Raw genomic sequence first — 24,763 nt, forward strand, 5'->3', positions numbered from 1 at the left:
AGACAGTACCCAGCAGAGGTGACCTTGAGACAGTACTTAGCATAGGTGACCTTGAGACAGTACCTAGCAGAGGTGACCTTGAGACAGTACCTAGCAGAGGTAACTTTGAGACAGTACTTAGCAGAGGTGACCTTGAGACAGTACTTAGCAGAGGTGACCTTGAGACAGTGCCAAGCAGAGGTGACCTTGAGACTGTACTTAGCAGAGGTGACTTTGAGACAGTACGAAGCAAAGGTGACATTGAGACAGTACCCAGCAGAGGTGACCTTGAGACAGTACCCAGCAGAGGTGACCTTGAGACAGTACCCAGCAGAGGTGACCTTGAGACAGTACCCAGCAGAGGTGACCTTGAGACAGTACCCAGCAGAGGTGACCTTGAGACAGTACCCAGCAGAGGTGACCTTGAGACAGTACCCAGCAGAGGTGACCTTGAGACAGTACCCAGCAGAGGTGACCTTGAGACAGTACCCAGCAGAGGTGACCTTGAGACAGTACCCAGCAGAGGTGACCTTGAGACAGTACCCAGCAGAGGTGACCTTGAGACAGTACCCAGCAGAGGTGACCTTGAGACAGTACCCAGCAGAGGTGACCTTGAGACAGTACCCAGCAGAGGTGACCTTGAGACAGTACCCAGCAGAGGTGACCATAGATGCCCCAGGCTTATGTGTCTTGACCAGCCATAGATGCCTCAGGCTTATGTGTCTTGACCAGCCATAGATGCCCCAGGCTTATGTGTCTTGACCAGCCATAGATGCCCCAGGCTTATGTGTCTTGACGAGCCATAGATGCCCCAGGCTTATGTGTCTTGACCAGCCATAGATGCCCCAGGCTTATGTGTCTTGAGCAGCCATAGATGCCCCAGGCTTATGTGTCTTGACTAGCCATAGATGCCCCAGGCTTATGTGTCTTAACCAGCCATAGATGCCCCAGGCTTATGTGTCTTGACCAGCCATAGATGCCCCAGGCTTATGTGTCTTGACCAGCCATAGATGCCCCAGGCTTATGTGTCTTGACCAGCCATAGATGCCCCAGGTTTATGTGTCTTGACCAGCCATAGATGCCCCTGGCTTATGTGTCTTAGAATTCTATCAAGACCATAACTTGACTTGATAGAATTCTATGTCCAAGCAACAAAAATTAGGCAAGAAAGAGAAGTGTGGGCAGACTGCATTTTCTTGGACTGTCAGAAAGCCTTTGACACAGTACCCCATAAAATTCTGTTATAAATGTTTTAGCATCAGGCTCCAGTGGATAAGGGAGTATCTAAGCAACAGGAAGCAGCGAATAACTGGCAAGAGAGAGACATCAGAGTGGCGTGATGTCACCAGCGGGGTCACACAGGGCTCTGTACTTGGACCCATCCTGTTATTAATATATGTAAACGACTTTCCTGAGGGTATAGACTCATTCCCTTCAATGTTGGCTGAAGATGCAAAAATTATGAGAAGAATAAAGACAGATGAAGATAGACAGAAACTACAGGACGACCTGGAAAAACTGGAGAGATGGTCTATAAAATGGCTACTAAAGTTCAATTCTGGAAAGTGTAAAGTAATGAAATTAGGCGAAGGGAGCAGAAGGCTGAACACAAGGTACCATCTGGGAGGTGAAATCCTACAAGAGTCAAATAGAGAGAAAGACCTGGGGGTTGATATGACACCGAACCTGTCCCCAGAGGCCCACATCAAAAGGATATCATCAGTGACATATTGAAGACGGGCCAACATAAGAACTGCCTTTTTGAAATTTGTGTAAGGAATCGTTCAGGACCCTGCATACCACTTATGTCAGACCAGTTCCGGAATATGCAACTCCAGCTTGGAGTCCATACCAAGTTAAACACAAGGCAAAGTTTGAGAAGATTCAGCGGTATGCCACCAGACTTGTCCCGGAACTGAGAGGTAAGAGCTACGAGGAAAGGCTAAAGGAGCTGAACCTCACGTCCCCGGGAAAACAGAAGAGTAAGGGAAGACATGATAACCACCTGGGAGCCGGTCGGCCGAGCGGACAGCACGCTGGACTTGTGATCCTGTGGTCCTGGGTTCGATCCCAGGCGCCGGCGAGACACATTGGGCAGAGTTTCTTTCACCCTATGCCGCTGTTACCTAGCAGTAAAATAGGTACCTGGGTATTAGTCAGCTGTCACAGGCTGCTTCCTGGGGGTGGAGGCCTGGTCGAGGACCGGGCAGCGGGGACACTAAAAAGCCCCGAAATCATCTCAAGATAACCTCAAGATAACCACCTGCAAAATTCTCAGGGGAATTGACAGGGTGGCCAAAGACAAACTCTTCTGCACGGGTGGAACACCAACAAGGGGACACAGGGGAAAACTTTGTACCCAAATGAGCCACAGAGACATTTGAAAGAACTTTTTCAGTGTCAGAGTAGTAAACAAATGCAATGTATTAGGAAGTGATGTGGTGGAGGTTGACTCCATACACAGTTTCAATGTAGATATGATAGAGCCCAGTAGGCTCAGGAATCTGTACACCAGTTGATTGATAGTTGATAGGCGGGACCAAAGAGCCAGAGCTCAACCTCCGCAAGCACAACTAGGCGAGTACAACTAGGTGAGTTCACACACACACGTAAGAGGAGGGTCATGACCTCGTAGACTGAGGGTCATGACCTCGTAGACTGAGAGTCCTGACCTCGTAGACTGAGGGTCATGACCTCGTAGACTGAGGGTCATGACCTCGTAGACTGAGAGTCCTGACCTCGTAGACTGAGGGTCATGACCTCGTAGACTGAGAGTCCTGACCTCGTAGACTGAGAGTCCTGACCTCATTGACTGAGAGTCCTGACCTCGTAGACTGAGAGTCCTGACCTCGTAGACTGAGGGTCATGACCTCATTGACAGAGAGTCCTGACCTCATTGACTGAGAGTCCTGACCTCGTAGACTGAGAGTCCTGACCTCGTAGACTGAGGGTCCTGACCTCATTGACTGAGAGTCCTGACCTCATTGACTGAGAGTCCTGACCTCATTGACTGAGAGTCCTGACCTCATTGACTGAGAGTCCTGACCTCGTAGACTGAGAGTCCTGACCTCATAGACTGAGGGTCCTGACCTCATTGACTGAGAGTCCTGACCTCATTGACTGAGAGTCCTGACCTCATTGACTGAGAGTCCTGACCTCGTAGACTGAGAGTCCTGACCTCATAGACTGAGGGTCCTGACCTCATTGACTGAGAGTCCTGACCTCATTGACTGAGAGTCCTGACCTCATTGACTGAGAGTCCTGACCTCGTAGACTGAGGGTCCTGACTTCGTAGACTGAGAGTCCTGACCTCGTAGACTGAGAGTCCTGACCTCATTGACTGAGAGTCCTGACCTCATTGACTGAGAGTCCTGACCTCGTAGACTGAGGGTCTTGACCTCATTGGTTATCTTGAAGTTATCTTGAGATGATTTCGGGGATTTAGTGTCCCCGCGGCCCGGTCCTCGACCAGGCCTCCACCCCCCAGGAAGCAGCCCGTGACAGCTGACTAACACCCAGGTACCTATTTACTGCTAGGTAACAGGAGCATAGGGTGAAAGAAACTTTGCCCATTTGTTTCTGCCTCGTTCGTGAATCGAACCCGCGCCACAGAATTACGAGTCCTGCGCGCTATCCACCAGGCTACGAGGCCCCCTGAGACCTCATTGACTGAGTCCTGACCTCGTAGACTGAGAGTCCTGACCTCGTAGACTGAGAGTCCTGACCTCGTAGACTGAGGGTCACTGTGACTATATATATACCTGATGTATATTGTCACTTGTGTGTAGAGAACCTGGCGAGGAGTTTAATATACATGTTTAACGACAGTCCCGCTCCTGTGCAAGGTAAGTCCACTACGGGCTCACCATAGCCCGTGCTACTTGGAACGTTTAGTTCCCAGTAGCTGAATCTTAAACAACAAACAACAACATGATTAACATTATGGAAACTCTGGTCAAGTTGTCTTATCTGTCTTAACCATATTGTCTGTAATATTGATTTAACATTGTTAAAAATGCTTAACAGCATTAATCATCTTGTGTTTATCATTGATGCAACATTGATGAAAATGTTTTACATCATTAATCATATTGTATTTAGCACTGATATAACATTCAGCAAAAGCTCAAAAACAATAATCACATTGTGTTTATACGAAGACATTACATCAAGAAAACAACGCATCAATAACTATGTTTAACAAACCCAAAACACAAGACAAATATTCAGATAATTAGTCACGGGAAATTTGTCTCAAGAACAGTTCCATAATTCTTGTTTATATGTGAATGTTACAGTTTGTAGTTCATAATTATGTTCTTTACGTTGTTACTGAGTGAACAGCGGGTAGTTATGTTGTTAAGTGGAGTATACTATTGAGCTGGTGTATACTCACAGATGTATACCTCACTTGTCTGTTTATATACACCCAGATGTTTACCCCACTTCTTGGCATATATCTTGAGGTTATCTTGAGAGGATTTCGGGGCTTAGCGTCCCCGCGGCCCAGTCCTCGACCAGGCCTCCTTCTTGTTACACACCTCCTGGAAGCAACCCGTAGTAGCTGTCTAACTCCCAGGTACCTATTTACTGCTAGGTGAACAGCTGCATCAGGGTGAAAGAAACTCTGCCCATTTGTTTCCGGCTTCACCGGGGATCGAACTTGAAACCTAAGGACGACGAATCCAGAGCGCTATCCATTCAGCTGTCAGATCCACTATTCACCACCATATACCACCATATACACTGAGATGTATACCCCACTTCCCTGTGTATATACACTGAGATGTATACCCCACTTCCTGGTATATATACACTGAGATGTATACCCAACTTCCCTGTGTATATATACACTGAGATGTATACCCCACTTCCTGGTATATATACACTGAGATGTATACCCCACTTCCCTGTGTATATACACTGAGATGTATACCCCACTTCCTGGTATATATACACTGAGATGTATACCCCACTTCCCTGTGTATATACACCGAGATGTATACCACACTTCCCTGTGTATATACACTGAGATGTATACCCCACTTCCCTGTGTATATACACTGAGATGTATACCCCACTTCCTGGTGTATATACACTGAGATGTATACCCCACTTCCTGGTATATATACACTGAGATGTATACCCCACTTCCTGGTATATATACACTGAGATGTATACCCCACTTCCCTGTGTATATACACTGAGATGTATACCCCACTTCCCTGTGTATATACACTGAGATGTATACCCCACTTCCCTGTGTATATACACCGAGATGTATACCACACTTCCATGTGTATATACACCGAGATGTATACCACACTTCCCTGTGTATATACACTGAGATGTATACCCCACTTCCCTGTGTATATACACCGGGATGTATACCCCACTTCCCTGTGTATATACACTGAGATGTATACCCCACTTCCCTGTGTATATACACTGAGATGTATACCCAACTTCCCTGTGTATATACACCGAGATGTATACCACACTTCCATGTGTATATACACCGAGATGTATACCCAACTTCCCGGTGTATATACACTGAGATGTATACCCCACTTCCCTGTGTATATACACCGGGATGTATACCCAACTTCCTGGTGTATATACACCGGGATGTATACCCAACTTCCCGGTGTATATACACCGAGATGTATACCACACTTCCATGTGTATATACACCGAGATGTATACCCAACTTCCCGGTGTATATACACTGAGATGTATACCCCACTTCCCTGTGTATATACACCGGGATGTATACCCAACTTCCTGGTGTATACACACTGAGATGTATACCCCACTTCCCTGTGTATATACACCGGGATGTATACCCAACTTCCCGGTGTATATACACTGAGATGTATACCCCACTTCCCTGTGTATATACACCGGGATGTATACCCAACTTCCTGGTGTATATACACCGGGATGTATACCCAACTTCCCGGTGTATATACACCGGGATGTATACCCAACTTCCCGGTGTATATACACCGAGATGTATACCCCACTTCCCTGTGTATATACACCGAGATGTATACCACACTTCCCTGTGTATATACACTGAGATGTATACCCAACTTCCCTGTGTATATACACTGAGATGTATACCCAACTTCCTGGTGTATATACACCAGGATGTATACCCAACTTCCTGGTGTATATACAATGAGAGTTTACTATAACTATGACTTTGTTTTGGGCTGAAGTATAAAACTATGGACGTGGCTTTAATTATAATAATAATACACAGAGAAGAGATGGGAACTATGAGGAAGAAGCGCCAAGCCATTACGACTATATAAATAAAAATAAAGAGAGTAATCACACAAACATGACTGCATCAGTGAGAAAATCCGTAGGAGCCGTGATGCACAGCACATAGGTTCGAATCCTCATCACGGCTCCTGTGGATTTTCTCAGAAATAATGATACTTATAAATTGTCATTTAAACTTCTAATGTTGGAAATAAACATTTAATTCACCTGGGCTGTCGGAGACTTGAACCGCGGACCCCACGTATGTGAGGCCGAAGCTCTACCGACTGGGCTATCGAGTAGTCATAATAAGGAAAGAGTCCATAGGGAACTTCTGCTACCATGCTGGAGTTTTCGCCTTCCCCTGACTACTATTGAAGCTCTGAGGAGTTAGTGATCCTCGCCCACGTCATATAAATTGACGCCCGCGTCAGTTTACATGACGCGGGCGTCATCACCAAGCCTAAGTCGTGCAGGTGTGACAGTCACCAGTCGTGGTGAATACTGACAACGGTTAAGACATCTGTTTACCAACATTAACACATAACTAACCTTGGACCTGTGGTAACTGTGGAGAGTGGTGAAGACCTGGGGATGACCTGCCCGCAGTGCCAGGTCAGCAGGGGTCTCCCCAGCCCAGGTCAGGACGTGTGGGTACACCCGGCACACCTCCAGGAGGACCTTCACCACCCGGGCCGGGCCGAGCTCCGCAGCCCAGTGGAGGAGAGTCCTGCCAGTGTGGTCCTGCTGGTGGCCGTCATACACCTGGGGGATGCTGCCCGCAAGAAGTCCAGTATTTCCCTCCATGATCCAGTGTAGTAATGCTGCATACTCTTCTTCACACTGTATCCAACACTGTCGCTGTAACAGTCAGTATTATTTTTGTTGTAACTACAATGTGCAAACATGATTAACATTTCCACGAGGATAATCACAATAAACCGTCTGTTTAACTGTGATAATAAAAATTGGATGATATGTGATCATTAATCATTGATATAGGAACCTGTGTGAAATATTAATTTGAACTTTACAAGGCAATACTCATGTCTTGGCTGGATCACGTGATACGACCTCCAGAGGTGAGTGGCCGTCAGAGTTAAGAACAGTGGCCGCCAGAGTTAAGAACAGTGGCCGTCAAAGTTAAGAACAGTGGCCGCCAGAGTTAAGAACAGTGGCCGTCAGAGTTAAGAACAGTGGCCGCCAGAGTTAAGAACAGTGGCCGCCAGAGTTAAGAACAGCGGGCGACAGAGTTAAGAACAGTGGCCGTCAGAGTTAAGAACAGTGGCCGTCAGAGTTAAGAACAGTGGCCGTCAGAGTTAAGAACAGTGGCCGCCAGAGTTAAGAACAGCGGGCGACAGAGTTAAGAACAGTGGCCGTCAGAGTTAAGAACAGTGGCCGTCAGAGTTAAGAACAGTGGCCGTCAGAGTTAAGAACAGTGGCCGCCAGAGTTAAGAACAGCGGGCGACAGAGTTAAGAACAGTGGCCGTCAGAGTTAAGAACAGTGGCCGTCAGAGTTAAGAACAGTGGCCGCCAGAGTTAAGAACAGTGGCCGTCAGAGTTAAGAACAGTGGCCGCCAGAGTTAAGAACAGTGGCCGCCAGAGTTAAGAACAGTGGCCGTCAGAGTTAAGAACAGTAGCCGTCAGAGTTAAGAACAGTGGCCGCCAGAGTTAAGAACAGTGGCCGCTAGAGTTAAGAACAGTGGCCGTCAGAGTTAAGAACAGTGACCGCCAGAGTTAAGAACAGCGGCCGTCAGAGTTAAGAACAGTGGCCGCCAGAGTTAAGAACAGTGGCGCCAGAGTTAAGAACAGTGACCACCAGAGTTAAGAACAGTGGCCGTCAGAGTTAAGAACAGTGACCGCCAGAGTAAAGAACAGTGACCGCCAGAGTTAAGAACAGTGGCAGCCAGAGTTAAGAACAGTTACCGACAGAGTTAAGAACAGCGGCCGTCCGAGTTAAGAACAGCGGCCGTCAGAGTTAAGAACAGTGACCGCCTGAGTTAAGAACGGTTGCCGTCAGAGTTAAGAACAGTGACCGCCTGAGTTAAGAACAGTAGCCGCCACAGTTAAGAACAGTGGCCGCCAGAGTTAAGAACAGTGGCCGCCACAGTTAAGAACAGTGGCCGCCACAGTTAAGAACAGTGGCTGCCAGAGTTAGGAACAGTGGCAGCCAGAGTTAATAACAGTTACCGCCAGAGTTAAGAACAGTGGCAGCCATAGTTAAGAACAGTCGCCGAAAGAATTAAGAACAGCGGCCGCCAGATTTAAGAACAGCGGCCGCCAGAGTTAAGAACAGCGGCCGCCAGAGTTAAGATCAGCGGCCGCCGGAGTTAAGACCATTGGCCGCCAGAGTTAAGAACAGCGGCCGCCAGAGTTAAGAACAGTGGCGGCCAGAGTTAAGAACAGTGGCCGCCAGAGTTAAGAACAGTGGCCGCCATAGTTAAGAACAGTGGCAGCCAGAGTTAAGAACAGTTACCGGCAGAGTTAAGAACAGTGGCCGCCACAGTTAAGAACAGTGGCCGCCAGAGTTAAGAACAGTGGCGGCCAGAGTTAAGAACAGTGGCCGCCAGAGTTAAGAACACCGGCCGCCAGAGTTAAGAACAGCGGCCGCCAGAGTTAAGAACAGCGGCCGCCAGAGTTAAGAACAGTGCCTGCCAGAGCTAAGAACAGCGGGTGCCAGAGTTAAGAACAGTGGCTGCCAAAGTTAAGAACAGTGGCCGCCAGAGTTAAGAACAGCAGCCGCCAGAGTTAAGAACAGCGGCCGCCAGACTTAAGAACAGCGGCCGCCAGAGTTAAGAACATCGGACGCAAGAGTTAAGAACAGTGGCCGCAGAGTTAAGAACAGCGGCCGCCAGAGTTAAGAACAGCGGCAGCCAGAGTTAAGAACAACGGCAGCCAGAGATAGAAACAGTGGCCAACAGAGTTAAGAACAGTGGCCGCCAGAGTTAAGATCAGCGGCAGCCAGAGTTAAGAACAGCGGCCGCCAGAGTTAAGAACAGCGGCCGACAGAGTTAAGAACAGTGGCCACCAGAGTTAAGACAAGCGGCCGACAGAGTTAAGAACAGTGGCCGCCAGAGTTAAGACCAGCGGCCGTTAGAGTTAAGAACAGCGGCTACAAGAGTTAAGAACAGAGGACACTAGAGTTGAGAACAGCGGAAGCCAGATATAAGAACAGCGGCCGACAGAGTTAAGAACAGCGGCAGCCAGAGTTAAGAACAGCTGCCGCCAGAGTTAAGAACAGCGGCCGACAGAGTTAAGAACAGTGGCCACCAGAGTTAAGACAAGCGGCCGACAGAGTTAAGAACAGTGGCCGCCAGAGTTAAGACCAGCGGCCGTTAGAGTTAAGAACAGCGGCTACAAGAGTTAAGAACAGTGGACGCCAGAGTTAAGATCAGCTGCCGTCAGAGTTAAGAACAGTGGCCACCAGAGTTAAGAACAGTGACCACCAGAGTTAAGAACAGTAGCCACCAGAGTTAAGAACAGTGGCCGCCATAGTTAAGAACAGCGGCCGCCAGAGTTAAGAACAGATGCCGCCAGAGTTAAGAACAGCGGCCGTCAGAGTTATGAACAGTGGCCACCAGAGTTAAGAACAGTGACCACCAGAGTTAAGAACAGTAGCCACCAGATTTAAGAACAGTGGCCGCCATAGTTAGGAACAGCGGCCGCCAGAGTTAAGAACAGTGGCCACCAGAGTTAAGAACAATGGCCACCAGAGTTAAGAAAAGTGGCCACAAGAGTTAAGAATAGAGTACACTAGAGTTAAGAACAGCGGAAGACAGAGTTAAGAAAAGCGGCCGCCAGAGTTAAGACCATTTGCTGCCAGAGATAAGAACATCGGCCGCCGGAGTTAAGAACATTGGCCACCAGAGTTAAGAACAGTGGACGCCAGAGTTAAGAACAGTGGCCGCCAGAGGTAAGAACAGTGGCAACCAGAGTTAAGAACAGTGGCCGCCAGAGGTAAGAACAGTGGCCGCAATAGTTAAGAACAGTGGATGCAATAGTTAAGAACGGTAGCCGCACGAGTTAAGAACAGTGGCCGCCAGAGTAAAGAACATCGGCTGTCAGAGATAAGAACAGTGGTCACAAGAGTAAAGAACAGTGGCGGTCAGAGTTAAGAACAGTGGCTGCAATAGTTAAGAACAGTGGCCAAAATAGTTAAGAACAGTGGCCGCCAAAGTTAAGAACAGTGTCCAACAGAGTTAAGAGCAGTAGCCGCCAGAGTTAAGAACAGTGGCTGCAATAGTTAAGAACAGTTGCCGCAGGAGTTAAGAACAGTGGCCGCCAGAGTTACGAACAGTAGCCGCCACAGTTAAGAACAGAGGCCAAAATAGTTAAGAACAGTGGCCTGCAGAGTTAAGAACAGTGTCCGACAGACTTAAGAGCAGTGGCCGCCAGAGTTAAGAACAGTGGCCGCCAGAGTTAAGAACAGTGGCCGCCAGAGTTAAGAACAGTGGCCTTTAGAGTTGAGAACAGTGGCCGCCAAAGTTAAGAGCAGTGGCCGCCAGAGTTAAGAACAGTGGCCGCCAGAGTTAAGAACAGTGGCCGCCAGAGTTAAGAACAGTGGCCTCCAGAGTTAAGAACAGTGACCGCCAGAGTTAAGAACAGTGGCCTCCAGAGTTGAGAACAGTGGCCGCCAGAGTGAAGAACATTTGCCGCCAGAGTTAAGAACAGTGGCCGCCAGAGTTAAAAACAGTGGCCTCCAGAGTTAAGAACAGCAGTGGCCTCCAGAGTTGAGAACAGTGGCCGCCAGAGTGAAGAACATTTACCGCCAGAGTTAAGAACAGTGGCCGCCAGGTTCAAGAACATTGACAACCAGGGTGAAGAATAGTTGCCGACAGAGTTAAGAACAGTGGCCATCACAGTTAAGAACAATTGCTGCCAGAGATAAGAACAGTGGCCGCCAAAGATAAAAACAGTGGCCGCAATAGTTAGGAACAGAAGGTTAACACTTCTCTGGATTTTCCTCTTGGAATTACGGGCGTTTTGCTTAACCGCTTGTCGGATCACGACGTAAATTTACGGACCGTGTTTTATATTGGGTATTTACTACTCGGTCGACTTGGGGTTTGTATGAATATGTTTGCCATTAAATTGTTGTTTTCTCTAACAGGCACAGAGCCTATTTGAGAAAACGGCAGTGTATTGTAACTTAGAGGAGAGACTATTGAGTTGGTGACACAACGAGGGTAATCGCACACTCCACACACTCATGTGTTGGCCGCGATCATGATTCTACATTTATATGCATATGTCTGTGTAGAGAATTTTATTCCGAACACTATACAAACAAAAAAAACGGCGTGAATCAAGTATAAACTTGAAAAAACATGAGTAAAGTAAAAACTTTTTACGCTCACGGGTACAAACACGCGTAAGATTTTATTCGCCGCAAACTTATTTTACGCTCTGTTGGCCAATTCTACCCATGTTCTTATAGAACTTTCTATTGCGAACACATTGCTATAAAAATGAAATACGTAGCTCGAGAAATAATGTCAGGACAGTGAAATAAGTATAAACTTTCAAAGCGCTGCATCACAACAGTGTCGTCGCTGCTGAAATCACGGCGAACGCTTCGCCCAGTTCCCACACTCGTGCGGAACATAATTAGACATTGACAGGCATATGTCTGGATGGGGAATTTTATTGCGAGTTCAGTGATATCAAAATAAGCGCTGTAGGATGACTGTGAGGCTTCCAACAAACGAAAGAGTATGAACATTTACATCCTGTTTGGGTGTCACGGCGAGTCATCTTCGTGTTTATTTACTTAGTGGTGGGATAGCAAATGCTTTGGTGACATTTTATGCATATGATCTTGTAGAGAATTTTATTGCCAACGCATTGATACCAAAATGAAAAACGTAGCTCGTGAATTGATGTTAGGAGCAGGAAAAGATTATACACTTTTTTGTGTTTACGCTTGAGCGCGCAGAACGCCGCGCGCACAAGGTCCTTTTTTTCACGAGTGCCACACGCACTAAAGTGTTAAGAACAGTAGCCACCAGAGAAAAGAACATTGTCGGTCAGAGTTAAGAATAGTGGCCGCCAGGGGTTAAGAACAGTGGCCGCCAGAGTTAAGAACAGTGGCCGTCAGAGTTAAGAACAGAACCGCCAAGATTAAGAACAGTTGCCAGCAGAGTAAAGAACAGTAGCTGTCAGAGCTAAGAACAGTGGCTGCCATATTTAAGAACAGTGGCCGTCAGAGTGAGGAACAGTGGCCGCCACAGTTAAGAAAAGTGGCCACCAAAGGTAAGAACAGTGGCTGCAATAATTAAGAATAGTGGCCACATGAGTTAAGAACAGTAGCCGCAATAGTTAGGAACAGTGGCCGCCAGAGTTAAGAACAGTGCCGCCAGAGTTAACAACAGTGGCCATCAGTGTTAAGAACAGTGGCCGCTAGAGTTAAGAACAGTGGCCGCAATAGTTAAAAACAGTGGCCGTCAGAGTTAAGAACAGTGGCCGCTAGAGTTAAGAACAGTGGCCGCAATAGTTAAGAACAGTGGCCGCCACAGTTAAGAAAAGTGGCCACCAAAGGTAAGAACAGAGCCCGCCATAGTTATGAACGGTGTCCGACAGAGTTATAAACAGTGTCCACTAGAGTTAAAAACAGTGGCCTCCTGAGTTAAGAACAGTGGCCGCTAGAGTGGAGAACATTGGACACCAGGGTCAAGAACACTTTCCCCAAGAATTAAGAACAGTTGCTGCCAGAGTTAAGAACAGTGACCATCAGAGTTAAGAACAGTGGCCGCAATAGTTAAGGACAATAGGTTAAGAACAGTTGGCTCCAGAGTAAATATTATCGGCTGTCAGAGTTAAGAACAGAGGCGGTCAGAGTAAAGAACAGTGGCCGCCAGAGTTAAGAACAGTTGCCGCCAGAGTTAAGGACAGTTGCCGTCAGAGCCTAGAACAGTGCCCATCAGAATATAGAACAGTGACTGCCAGAGATAAGAACAGTGGTCGCCAGAGTTAAGAACAGTGGCCGCAATAGTTAAGAACCGAGGGTTAAGAACAGGTACCACCAGAGAAAAGAACATCGGTTGTCAGAGATAAGAACAATGGTCACGAGAGTAAAGAACATTGGCGGTCAGAGTTAAGAACAGTTTCCGCCAGAGTTAAAATAGTGGCCGCATTAGTTAAAAACAGTGGCCGCCAGAGTTAAGAACATTGGCCACCAGAGTTAAGAACAGTGGCCGCCAGAGTTAAGAACAGTGGCAGCCAGAGTTGAGAACAGTGGCCGCCAGAGTTAGGAACAGTGGCCGCAATAGTTAAGAACAGTGGCCGCAATAGTTAAGAACCGAGGGTTAAGAACAGGTACCACCAGAGAAAAGAACATCGGTTGTCAGAGATAAGAACAATGGTCACGAGAGTAAAGAACATTGGCGGTCAGAGTTAAGAACAGTTTCCGCCAGAGTTAAAATAGTGGACGCATTAGTTAAAAACAGTGGCCGCCAGAGTTAAGAACATTGGCCACCAGAGTTAAGAACAGAGGCCGCCATAGTTAAGAACAGTGGCCGCAATAGTTAAGAACAGTGGCCGCAATAGTTAAGAACCGAGGGTTAAGAACAGGTACCACCAGAGAAAAGAACATCGGTTGTCAGAGATAAGAACAATGGTCACGAGAGTAAAGAACATTGGCGGTCAGAGTTAAGAACAGTTTCCGCCAGAGTTAAAATAGTGGCCGCCAGAGTTGAGAACAGTGGCCGCCAGAGTTAAGAACAGTGGCCCCAATAGTTACGAACAGAGGTCGCCAAAGTTAAGAACCGTGGCCGCCAGAGTTAAGAACAGTGGTTGCCAGATTAAAGAACAGAGGCCGCACGAGTTAAGAACAGTGTCCGCCAGAGTTAAGAACAGTGGCCGCACGAGTTAAGAACAGTGGCCGCCAGAGTTAAGAACAGTGGTCACAATAGTTAAGAACAGTGTCTGCCAAAGTTAAGAACAGTGGCCGCCAAAGATAAGAACAGTGTCAGCCAAAGTTAAGAACAGTGGCCGCCAGAGTTAAGAACAGTGGTCGCCAGAGTAAAGAACAGAGGCCGCACGAGTTAAGAACAGTGGCCGCCAGAGTTAAGAACATTAACTGCCAAAAATTGGAACAGTTGCTGTTAACGTTAAGAACAGTAGCCGCCATAGTTATGAACAGTGGCCGCCAGAGTTAAGAACAGTGGCCACCAGAGTAAATAACAATTGCCAAAAGAGTAAAGAACAATTGTTGTCAGAGTTAAGAACAGTGGCCGCCAGAGTTAAGAACAGTGGCCCCAATAGTTACGAACAGAGGTCGCCAAAGTTAAGAACCGTGGCCGCCAGAGTTAAGAACATTGGTCGCCAGAGTAAAGAACAGAGGCCGCACGAGTTAAGAACAGTGGCTGTCAGAGTTAAGAACAGAGGCTGACAGAGTTAAGAACAGTGACCGCCAGAGTGAAGAATATTTACTGCCAGAGTTAGGAACAGTGGCCACCAGAGTTAAGAACAGTGGCCACCAGAGTTAAGAACAGTGGCACATAAGTTTACGAACAGAGGTCGCCAAAGATAAGAAGAGTGGGCGCCAGAGTTAAGAACTGTGGCCGCCAGAGTAAAGAACAGAGGCCCCAGAGTTAAGAACAGTGGCCGCTGAAGTTAAGAAATGTGGACACCAAAGTTAAGAACAGTGGCTACCAGAGTTAAGAACAGTGGCCGCCAGAGTTAAGAACAGTGGCCGCACGAGTTAAGAAGAGTGGCAACCAGAGTTAAGAACAGTGGTCGCCAGAGTAAAGAACAGAGGCCTCACGAGTTAAGAACAGTGGCCGCCAGAGTTAAGAACAGTGGGGGCCAGAGTTAAGAACGGTGGCCGCCAAAGTTAAGAACAGTGGCCGCCAAAATTAAGAACAGTGACCGCCAGAGTTAAGAACAGTGGCCGAAATAATTAAGAACAGTGGCCGTAATAGTTAAGAACAGTGGCTGCCAGAGTTAAGAACAGTGGCCGCCAGAGAGAAAAATATTGGCTACCAGAGTTAAGAACAGTGGCCGCCAGAGTTAAGAACAGTGGCCACCAGAGTAAATTACAGTTGCCACCAGAGTAAAGAACAATTGCTGTCAGAGTTAATAACAGTGGACTCCAGAGTTAAGAACAGTGGCTGCCAGAGAGAAAAATATTGGCTACCAGAGTTAAGAACATTGGCCACCAGAGTTAAGAACAGTGGCCGCCAGAGTTAAGAACAGCGACCGCGAGAGTGAAGAACATTGGCTGCCAAAGTTAAAAACAGTGGCCACTAGAGTTAAGAACAATGGCCGCAAGAGGGAAGAACAGTGGTCGCCAGAGTTAAGAACAGTTGCCATCAGAGTTAAAAACAGTGGCCGCCAGAGGTAAGAACAGTGGCCCCAATAGTTACGAACAGAGGTCGCCAAAGTTAAGAACAGTGGACGCCAGAGTAAAGAACAGAGGCCCAAGAGTTAAGAACAGTGGCCGCTAAAGTTAAGAACAGTGGCCGCCAGAGTTAAGAACAGTGGCCGCCAGAGCTAAGAAAAGTGGACGCCAAAGTTTAGAACAGTGGCCAGCAGAGTTAAGAACAGTGGTCGCACGAGTTAAGAAGAGTGCCTGTCAGAGTTAAGAACATTAGCCACCAGAGTAAAGAACAGTTGCCACCGGAGTAAAGAACAGTGGTTGTCAAATTTAAGAACAGTGGCTGCCAGAGTTAAGAACAGTGGCCACCAGAGTGAAGAACATTGGCTGCCAGAGTTAAAAAATAGTGGCCATCAGAGTTAAGAACAGTGGCTGCCAAAGTTAAGAACAACGGCCGACAGAGTGAAGAACAGTGGCCCCAATAGTTAAGAACAGTGGCCGCCAGAGTTAAGAACAGTGGCCCCAATAGTTATGAACAGAGGTCGTCAAAGTTAAAAACCGTGGCTGCCAGAGTTAAGAACAGTGGTCGCCAGAGTAAAGAACAGAGGCCGCACGAGTTAAGAACAGAGGTCACCAGAGTCAAGAATAGTGGCCGCCAGAGTTATGAACAGTGGTCGCCAGAGTAAAGAACAGAGGACTCACGAGTTAAGAATAGTTACTGCCATAGTTAAGAACAGTGGCCGACATAGTTAAAAACAGTGGCCACTAGAGTTATGAACAGTGGACACCACATTCAAGAACAGTTGCCGCGAGAGTAAAGATGAGTGGCCGCCAGAGTTAAGAACATTGATCTCCAGATTTAAGAACAGATGCCACCAGAGCTAAGAACAGTGGCCGCCAGAGTTAAGAACAGTTGCCGCCAGAGTTAAGAAAAGTGGCCGCCAAAGTTAAGAACAGTGGCCACCAGAGTTAAGAACAGAGGCCGTCAGAGTTAAGAACAGAACCGCCAAGGTTAGGAACAGTTGCAAGCAGAGTAAAGAACAGTGGCTGTCAGAGTTAAGAACAGTGGCTGCCATATTTAAGAACAGTGGCCGCCAGAGTGAAGAAAAGTTACCACCAGAGGTAAGAACAGTGGCTGCAATAGTTAAGAACAGAAGGTTACGAACAGGGGCCACCAGAGTTTAGGACAGATTCCACCAGAGTAAAGAACAGTGGCTGTCAGAGTTAAGAGCATCGGCTGTCAGAGTTAAGAACAGTGGTCACCAGAGTAAAGAACAGTGGCGGACAGAGTTAAGAACATTGGCCGCCAGAGTTAAGAACAGCGGCCGTCAGAGTTAAGAACAGTGGTCGCCAGGGTTAAGAACAGTGGCCGCAATAGTTTCAGAACAGTGACCGCCAGAGTTAAGAACAGTGGCCGCCAGAGTTAAGAACAGTGGCCGCCAAAGTTAAGAACAGTGGCCGCTAAAGTTAAGAACAGTGGCCGCCAGAGTTAAGATTAGTGGCCGCCAGAGTTAAGAACAGTGGCCACCAGAGTTAAGAATAGTTACTGCAATAGTTAAGAACTATGGCCGCCATAGTTAAGAACAGTGGACACCAGATTCAAGAGCAGGGTCCTCGAGAGTTAAGAAAAGTGGCCGCCAGAGTTAAGAACATTGATCATCATATTTAAGAACAGTTGCCACCAGAGTTAAGAACAGTGGTCGCCAAAATTAAGAACAGTTGCCCCAGAGTTAAGAACAGTGGCCGCCAGAGTTAAAAACAGTGGCTCCCAAAGTTAAGAACAGTGACCACCAGAGTTAAGAACAGTGGCCGTCAGATTTAAGAAAAGAACCGCCAAGGTTAAGAACAGTTGCCAGCAGACTAAAGAACAGTGGCTTTCAGAGTTAAGAACTATGGCTGCTATATTTTAGAACAGTGGCCGCCAGAGTTAAGAACAGTGGCCACCAGAGGTAAGAACAATGGCTGTAGTAGTTAAGAACGGAAGGTTAAGAACATTGGCGACCAGAGGTAAGAACAGTGGCTGTAGTAGTTAAGAACAGAAGGTTAAGAACAGTGGCCACCAGAGTTAAGAACAGTTTCCACCAGAGTAAAGAACAGTGGCTGTCAGAGTTAAGTGCATCGGCTGTCAGAGTTAAGAACAGTGGTCACCAGAGTAAAGAAAGCTGGCGGACAGAGTTAAGAACAGTGGCCGCCAGAGTTAAGAACAGTGGCCGCAAGAGTTATGAATAGTGGCCACTGAAGTTAAGAACAGTGGCCGCCAAAGTTAAGAATAGTGGCCGCCAGAGTTAAGAACAGTGGCCGCAAAAGTTAGGAACAGTGGCTGCCAAAGTTAAGAACAGTGGCGACCAGAGTAAAGAACAACGGCCGCAAGAGGTAAGAACAGTGGCCGCCAGCGTTAAGAACAGTGGCGACCAGAGTAAAGAACAGTTGCCACCAGAGTAAAGAACAATGGCTGTCAGAGTTAAGAACAGTGGCCACAAGAGTTAAGAACACTGGCCGCCAGAGTTAAGAACAACGGCCGCCAGAGTAAAGAACAGTGGCCACCAGAGTTAAGAACAATTGCCGCCAGAGGTAAGAACAGTGACCGCCAGAGTGATGAAAATTGGCCAACAAGGTCAAGAACAGTTGGCGCCAGAGTTAAGAACAATTGCCGCCAGAGTTAAGAACAGTGGCCATCAGAGTTCAGATCCGGTGCCGCCAGAGTTAATAACAGTGGCCGCAATAGTTAAGGACAAAAGGTTAAGAACAGTTGGCTCCAGAGCAAACAATATCGGCTGTCAGAGTTAAGGACAAAGGCGGTCAGAGTAAAGAACAGTGGCCTCCAGAGTTAAGAACAGTGGCTGTCAGAGTTAAGAACAGAGGCGGACAGAGTAAAGAACAGTGGCCGCCAGAGTTAAGAACAGTTGCCGCCAGAGTTAAGAACAGTGGCCGCCAGAGTTAAGAACAGTGGCCGCCAGAGTTAAGAACAGTGGCCGCCAAAGTTAAGAACAGTGACCACCAGAGTTAAGAACAGTGGCCGTCAGAGTTAAGAACAGAACCGCCAAGGTTAAAAACAGTTGCCAGCAGAGTAAAGAACAGTGGCTGTCAGAGTTAAGAACAGTGGGTGCTATATTTAAGAACAGTGGCCACCAGAGGTAAGAACAGTGGCTGTAATAGTTAAGAACAGAAGGTTAAAAACAGTGGCCACCAGAGGTAAGAACAGTTTCCACCAGAGTAAAGAACAGTGGCCACCAGAGTTAAGAACAGTTCCCACCAGAGTAAAGAACAGTGGCTGTCAGAGTTAAGAGCATCGGCTGTCAGAGTTAAGAACAGTGGTCACCTGAGTTAAGAAACCTGGCGGACAGAGTTAAGAACAGTGGCCGCCAGAGTTAAGAACAGTGGCCACCAGAGTTAAGAACAGGTTTTTTTTTATTATTATTATTTTCTACCACAAACGTGGCCACACATTTACAATGCTAACCAGCATATATACATTTTCTTCAGTCCTCCATGGACAGGGTTAGAGATCAGTTAAACATATAGTTCAGGGATTTGTTGAACAATCAACCACAGATGGTGATTCGGTACTTTTAAAATGCTAAGCTAACCTACAAACGTAAATACATAGATATACAGATTTACGTATGCCCTACATAAAGTTTTCGAAGTGTCATTAATGTGCATTTACAAATGTGAAATGCAATTCTGATCAACTTCCATATGTACTTTACACACATACATATACATACACACACATATATACGTACATATACATATATACATGCATATATACACACACATGCATTCACATACATTTGTCTCTTTTACTCTGACAGGGTGAGATAGCTGACAGAGAAACTAGTGTGCAGTTAAGCACTTAATCACTGAAGGTGATTAAGGTGCTTTTACAAGCTCAGGTTATATAGTTACATCACATACATACATTGTATAAATGATACATTACATGGTCAATCTTGGGTACAAGTCCAATATATCATCAAGTGTTCCAGTACTCATATAGTAATTACACAGTTCAGCATACCTCAGCCCAGGAGGGCGAAAGTCAGACAATATGGGACATTCTACAATATAATGTTCAAGAGAGTGCATGTTTTCTCTTTCACAAAGTTGACACATTGTGTTCTCGACATTTGGGTTTTGAGAAAGCTGCCAGATACGTCTATATCCCAGGCGTATTCTGCCCACTATAACATCACATTGCCGGGTTCTTGTTCTATTAGTCCCATATGTGAATGTCTCCTCACGATATCTATCATAATATTTAATGCTACAACTTTCCGGTCTTTGTGAATTTGTTAGGTCGGTGAGATCTTCATTAGATATTTGTTTAAGTATTCTCTTTGTCACTGCTAATGAAACACCCATATCAATTTCTACCACTGGTTTTCTACAGGCTGTCTTTGCAAGCATATCAACAGTGTCATGCCTTGAGATGCCAACATGTGATGGTATCCATAGGAATTTAATTTCAAATCTCTTTTCTTTAGCAGCTAAAACATTCATTCGAATGTCACTGACTATTTTATGGGTGTCAGTACTATGTGCGTTCAATGCCAGGAGTGCACTCTGCGACTTACAGTATATAAGTCCACTGCCTTTGTCTTTTAAAAATTCAGTGGCAAGGTATATGCCTGCAAGTTCGGTTTGAGTTGTACTTGCCCAGTCATTGACGCGCTTCATTGCTGTATGTACGAGAGTAGATTGTTCAAATATATTACATGCACATCCGGTACATCGTCCACCTTCTTCTACAGAGCCGTCGGTATAGCACTGATACACATCGTTACCATTGAGTACTTTCCATTGAGTTACTCTGAGTACTTTCAGTGATGCTTTTCAGTTTTAACTGTTTTGATAATGTAGAGTGCACACTATCTTTCTTGGGCGCATTTACAAAAACAACTGATAGATCCCAGTTATCCCATGAAGTAATTGGTTCATTAATCATGAATTGAGTTGGGTACATATTTATATTTTGATGGAGTTGGCTACCTTGTAGAACCAAAATACATAATGAGATTTCGTTCTTCTTCTATAGACCTCAGGTGAGTGCAGCATATTAGAAAGTTTAGCTTGAAACTTAATAACAGTGGCCGCCAAAGTTAAGAACAGTGGCCGCCAAAGTTAGGAATAGTGGCCGCAAGAGTTAAGAACAGTGGCCGCAATAGTTAGGAACAGTGGCCGCCAAAGTTAAGAACAGTGGCCACCAGAGTTAAGAACAGTGGCCGCCAAAGTTAAAACAGTGGCCGCCAGAGTTAAGAACAGTGGCCGCCAGAGTTAAGGACAGTGGCCACCAGAGTTAAGAACAGTAGCCACCAGAGTAAAGAACAGTTGCCACCAGAGTAAAGAACAGTGGCTGTCAGAGTTAAGAACAGTGGCTTCTAGAGTTAAGAAAAGTGGCCACCAGTGTTAAGAACATTTCCTGCCAGAGTTAAGAACAGTGGCCATTAGAGTTAAGAACAGTGGCCTCCAGAGTTAAGAACAGTGTCCGCAATAGTTAAGAACAGTGGCCGCAAGAGTTAAGAACAGTGGCCCCAATAGTTACGAACAGAGGTCGCCAAATTTAAGAACCGTGGCCGCCAGAGTTAAGAACAGTGGCCGCCAGAGTTAAGAACAGTGGTCGCCAGAGTAAAGAACAGAGGCCGCACGAGTTAAGAACAGTGGCCGCCAGAGTTAAGAACAGTGGCCGCCAGAGTTAAGAACGGGGGCCACCAAAGTTAAGAACAGTGGCCGCCAAAGTTAAGAACAGTTGCTGCCAGAGTTAAGAACAGTGGCCGCCAGAGTTAAGAACAGTGGCTGCCAGAGTTAAGAACAGTGGCCGCTAGAGTTAAGAACCGTGGCTGCCAGAGTTAAAGAACAACGGCCGGCAGAGGTAAGAACAGTGGCCGCCAGCGTTAAGAACAGTGACGACCAGAGTAAAGAACAGTAGCCACCAAAGTAAAGAACAATGGCTGTCAGAGTTAAGAACAGTGGCCGCAAGAATTAAGAACAGTGACCGCCAGAGTTAAGAACAGTGGCCGAAATAATTAAGAACAGTGGCCGCAATAGTTAAGAACAGTGGCTGAAAGAGTTAAGAACAGTGGCCGCCAGAGAGAAAAATATTGGCTACCAGAGTTAAGAACAGTGGCCGCCAGAGTTAAGAACAGTGGCCACCAGAGTAAATTACAGTTGCCACCAGAGTAAAGAACAATTGCTGTCAGAGTTAATAACAGTGGATGCCAGAGTTAAGAACAGTGGCCGCCAGAGAGAAAAATATTGGCTACCAGAGTTAAGAACAGTGGCCGCCAGAGTTAAGAACAGTGGCCGCCAGAGTTAAGAACAGCGACCGCGAGAGTGAAGAACATTGGCTGCCAAAGTTAAAAACAGTGGCCACTAGAGTTAAGAACAATGGCCGCAAGAGGGAAGAACAGTGGTCGCCACAGTTAAGAACAGTTGCCATCAGAGTTAAAAACAGTGGCCGCCAGAGTTAAGAACAGTGGCCGCAATAGTTAAGAACAGTTACCGCCAGAGGTAAGAACAGTGGTCCCAATAGTTACGAACAGAGGTCGCCAAAGTTAAGAACAGTGGCCGCCAGAGTAAAGAACAGAGGCCCTAGAGTTAAGAACAGTGGCCGCTAAAGTTAAGAACAGTGGCCGCCAGAGTTAAGAACAGTGGTCGCCAGAGCTTAGAAAAGTGGACGCCAAAGTTTAGAACAGTGGCCACCAGAGTTAAGAACAGTGGTCGCACGAGTTAAGAAGAGTGGCTGTCAGAGTTAAGAACATTAGCCACCAGAGTAAAGAACAGTTGCCACCGGATTAAAGAACAGTGGTTGTCAAATTTAAGAACAGTGGCTGCCAGAGTTAAGAACAGTGGCCACCAGAGTGAAGAACATTGGCTGCCAGAGTTAAAAAATAGTGGCCATCAGAGTTAAGAACAGTGGCTGCCAAAGTTAAGAACAACGGCCGACAGAGTGAAGAACAGTGGCCCCAATAGTTAAGAACAGTGGCCCCAATAGTTATGAACAGAGGTCGTCAAAGTTAAGAACCGTGGCTGCCAGAGTTAAGAACAGTTGTCGCCAGAGTAAAGAACAGAGGCCGCACGAGTTAAGAACAGAGGTCACCAGAGTCAAGAATAGTGGCCGCCAGAGTTATGAACAGTGGTCACCAGAGTAAAGAACAGAGGACTCACGAGTTAAGAATAGTTACTGCCATAGTTAAGAAAAGTGGCCGACATAGTTAAAAACAGTGGCCACTAGAGTTATGAACAGTGGACACCACATTCAAGAACAGTTGCCGCGAGAGTAAAGATGAGTGGCCGCCAGAGTTAAGAACATTGATCTCCAGATTTAAGAACAGATGCCACCAGAGCTAAGAACAGTGGCCGCCAGAGTTAAGAACAGTTGCCGCCAGAGTTAAGAAAAGTGGCCGCCAAAGTTAAGAACAGTGGCTACCAGAGTTAAGAACAGAGGCCGTCAGAGTTAAGAACAGAACCGCCAAGGTTAGGAACAGTTGCAAGCAGAGTAAAGAACAGTGGCTGTCAGAGTTAAGAACAGGGGCTGCCATATTTAAGAACAGTGGCCGCCAGAGTGAAGAACAGTGGCCGCCAGAGTTAAGAAAAGTTACCACCAGAGGTAAGAACAGTGGCTGCAATAGTTCAGAACAGAAGGTTACGAACAGGGGCCACCAGAGTTTAGAACAGATTCCACCAGAGTAAAGAACAGTGGCTGTCAGAGTTAAGAGCATCGGCTGTCAGAGTTAAGAACAGTGGTCACCAGAGTAAAGAACAGTGGCGGACAGAGTTAAGAACATTGGCCGCCAGAGTTAAGAACAGCGGCCGTCAGAGATAAGAACAGTGGTCGCCAGGGTTAAGAACAGTGGCCGCAACATTTTCAGAACAGTGACCGCCAGAGTTAAAAACAGTGGCCGCCAGAGTTAAGAACAGTGGCCGCCAAAGTTAAGAACAGTGGCCGCTAAAGTTAAGAACAGTGGCCGCCAGAGTTAAGATTAGTGGCCGCCAGAGTTAAGAACAGTGGCCACCAGAGTTAAGAATAGTTACTGCAATAGTTAAGAACTATGGCCGCCATAGTTAAGAACAGTGGACACCAGATTCAAGAGCAGGGTCCTCGAGAGTTAAGAAAAGTGGCCGCCAGAGTTAAGAACATTGATCATCATATTTAAGAACAGTTGCCACCAGAGTTAAGAACAGTGGTCGCCAAAATTAAGAACAGTTGCCCCAGAGTTAAGAACAGTGGCCGTCAGAGTTAAAACAGTGGCTCCCAAAGTTAAGAACAGTGACCACCAGAGTTAAGAACAGTGGCCGTCAGATTTAAGAACAGAACCGCCAAGGTTAAGAACAGTTGCCGGCAGAGTAAAGAACAGTGGCTTTCAGAGTTAAGAACTATGGCTGCTATATTTTAGAACAGTGGCCGCCAGAGTTAAGAACAGTGGCCACCAGAGGTAAGAACAATGGCTGTAGTAGTTAAGAACGGAAGGTTAAGAACAGTGGCGACCAGAGGTAAGAACGTCTATATCCCAGGCGTATTCTGGCCACGATAACATCACATTGCCGGGTTCTTGTTCTATTAGTCCCATATGTGAATGTCTCCTCACGATATCTATCATAATATTTAATGCTACAACTTTCCGGTCTTTGTGAATTTGTTAGGTCGGTGAGATCTTCATTAGATATTTGTTTAAGTATTCTCTTTGTCACTGCTAATGAAACACCCATATCAATTTCTACCACTGGTTTTCTACAGGCTGTCTTTGCAAGCATATCAACAGTGTCATGCCTTGAAATGCCAACATGTGATGGTATCCATAGGAATTTAATTTCAAATCTCTTTTATTTAGCAGCTAAAACATTCATTCGAATGTCACTGACTATTTTATGGGTGTCAGTACTATGTGCGTTCAATGCCAGGAGTGCACTCTGCGACTTACAGTATATAAGTCCACTGCCTTTGTCTTTTAAAAATTCAGTGGCAAGGTATATGCCTGCAAGTTCGGTTTGAGTTGTACTTGCCCAGTCATTGACGCGCTTCATTGCTGTATGTACGAGAGTAGATTGTTCAAATATATTACAAGCACATCCGGTACATCGTCCACCTTCTTCTACAGAGCCGTCGGTATAGCACTGATACACATCGTTACCCATACTCTGAGTACTTTCAGTGATGCTTTTCAGTGTTAACTGTTTTGATAATGTAGAGTGCAC

The 24,763-nt window shown here is 46.4% G+C and overlaps 1 protein-coding gene across 1 annotated transcript in view; it reads right to left on the reverse strand.

Annotated features, from left to right (window-relative positions):
* Positions 1 to 24,763, reverse strand: part of LOC138352524 (espin-like protein) — a 473,879-nt gene that overhangs the window by 112,605 nt on the left and 336,511 nt on the right. The window contains exon 4 of the mRNA XM_069305024.1: positions 6,805 to 7,113. Coding sequence (XP_069161125.1) covers positions 6,805 to 7,113 — 309 coding nt within the window. The remainder of the gene's footprint in view (positions 1 to 6,804; positions 7,114 to 24,763) is intronic.

The sequence above is a fragment of the Procambarus clarkii genome, chromosome 5, assembly GCF_040958095.1.
Source record: "Procambarus clarkii isolate CNS0578487 chromosome 5, FALCON_Pclarkii_2.0, whole genome shotgun sequence".
Lineage (NCBI taxonomy): Eukaryota > Metazoa > Arthropoda > Malacostraca > Decapoda > Cambaridae > Procambarus > Procambarus clarkii.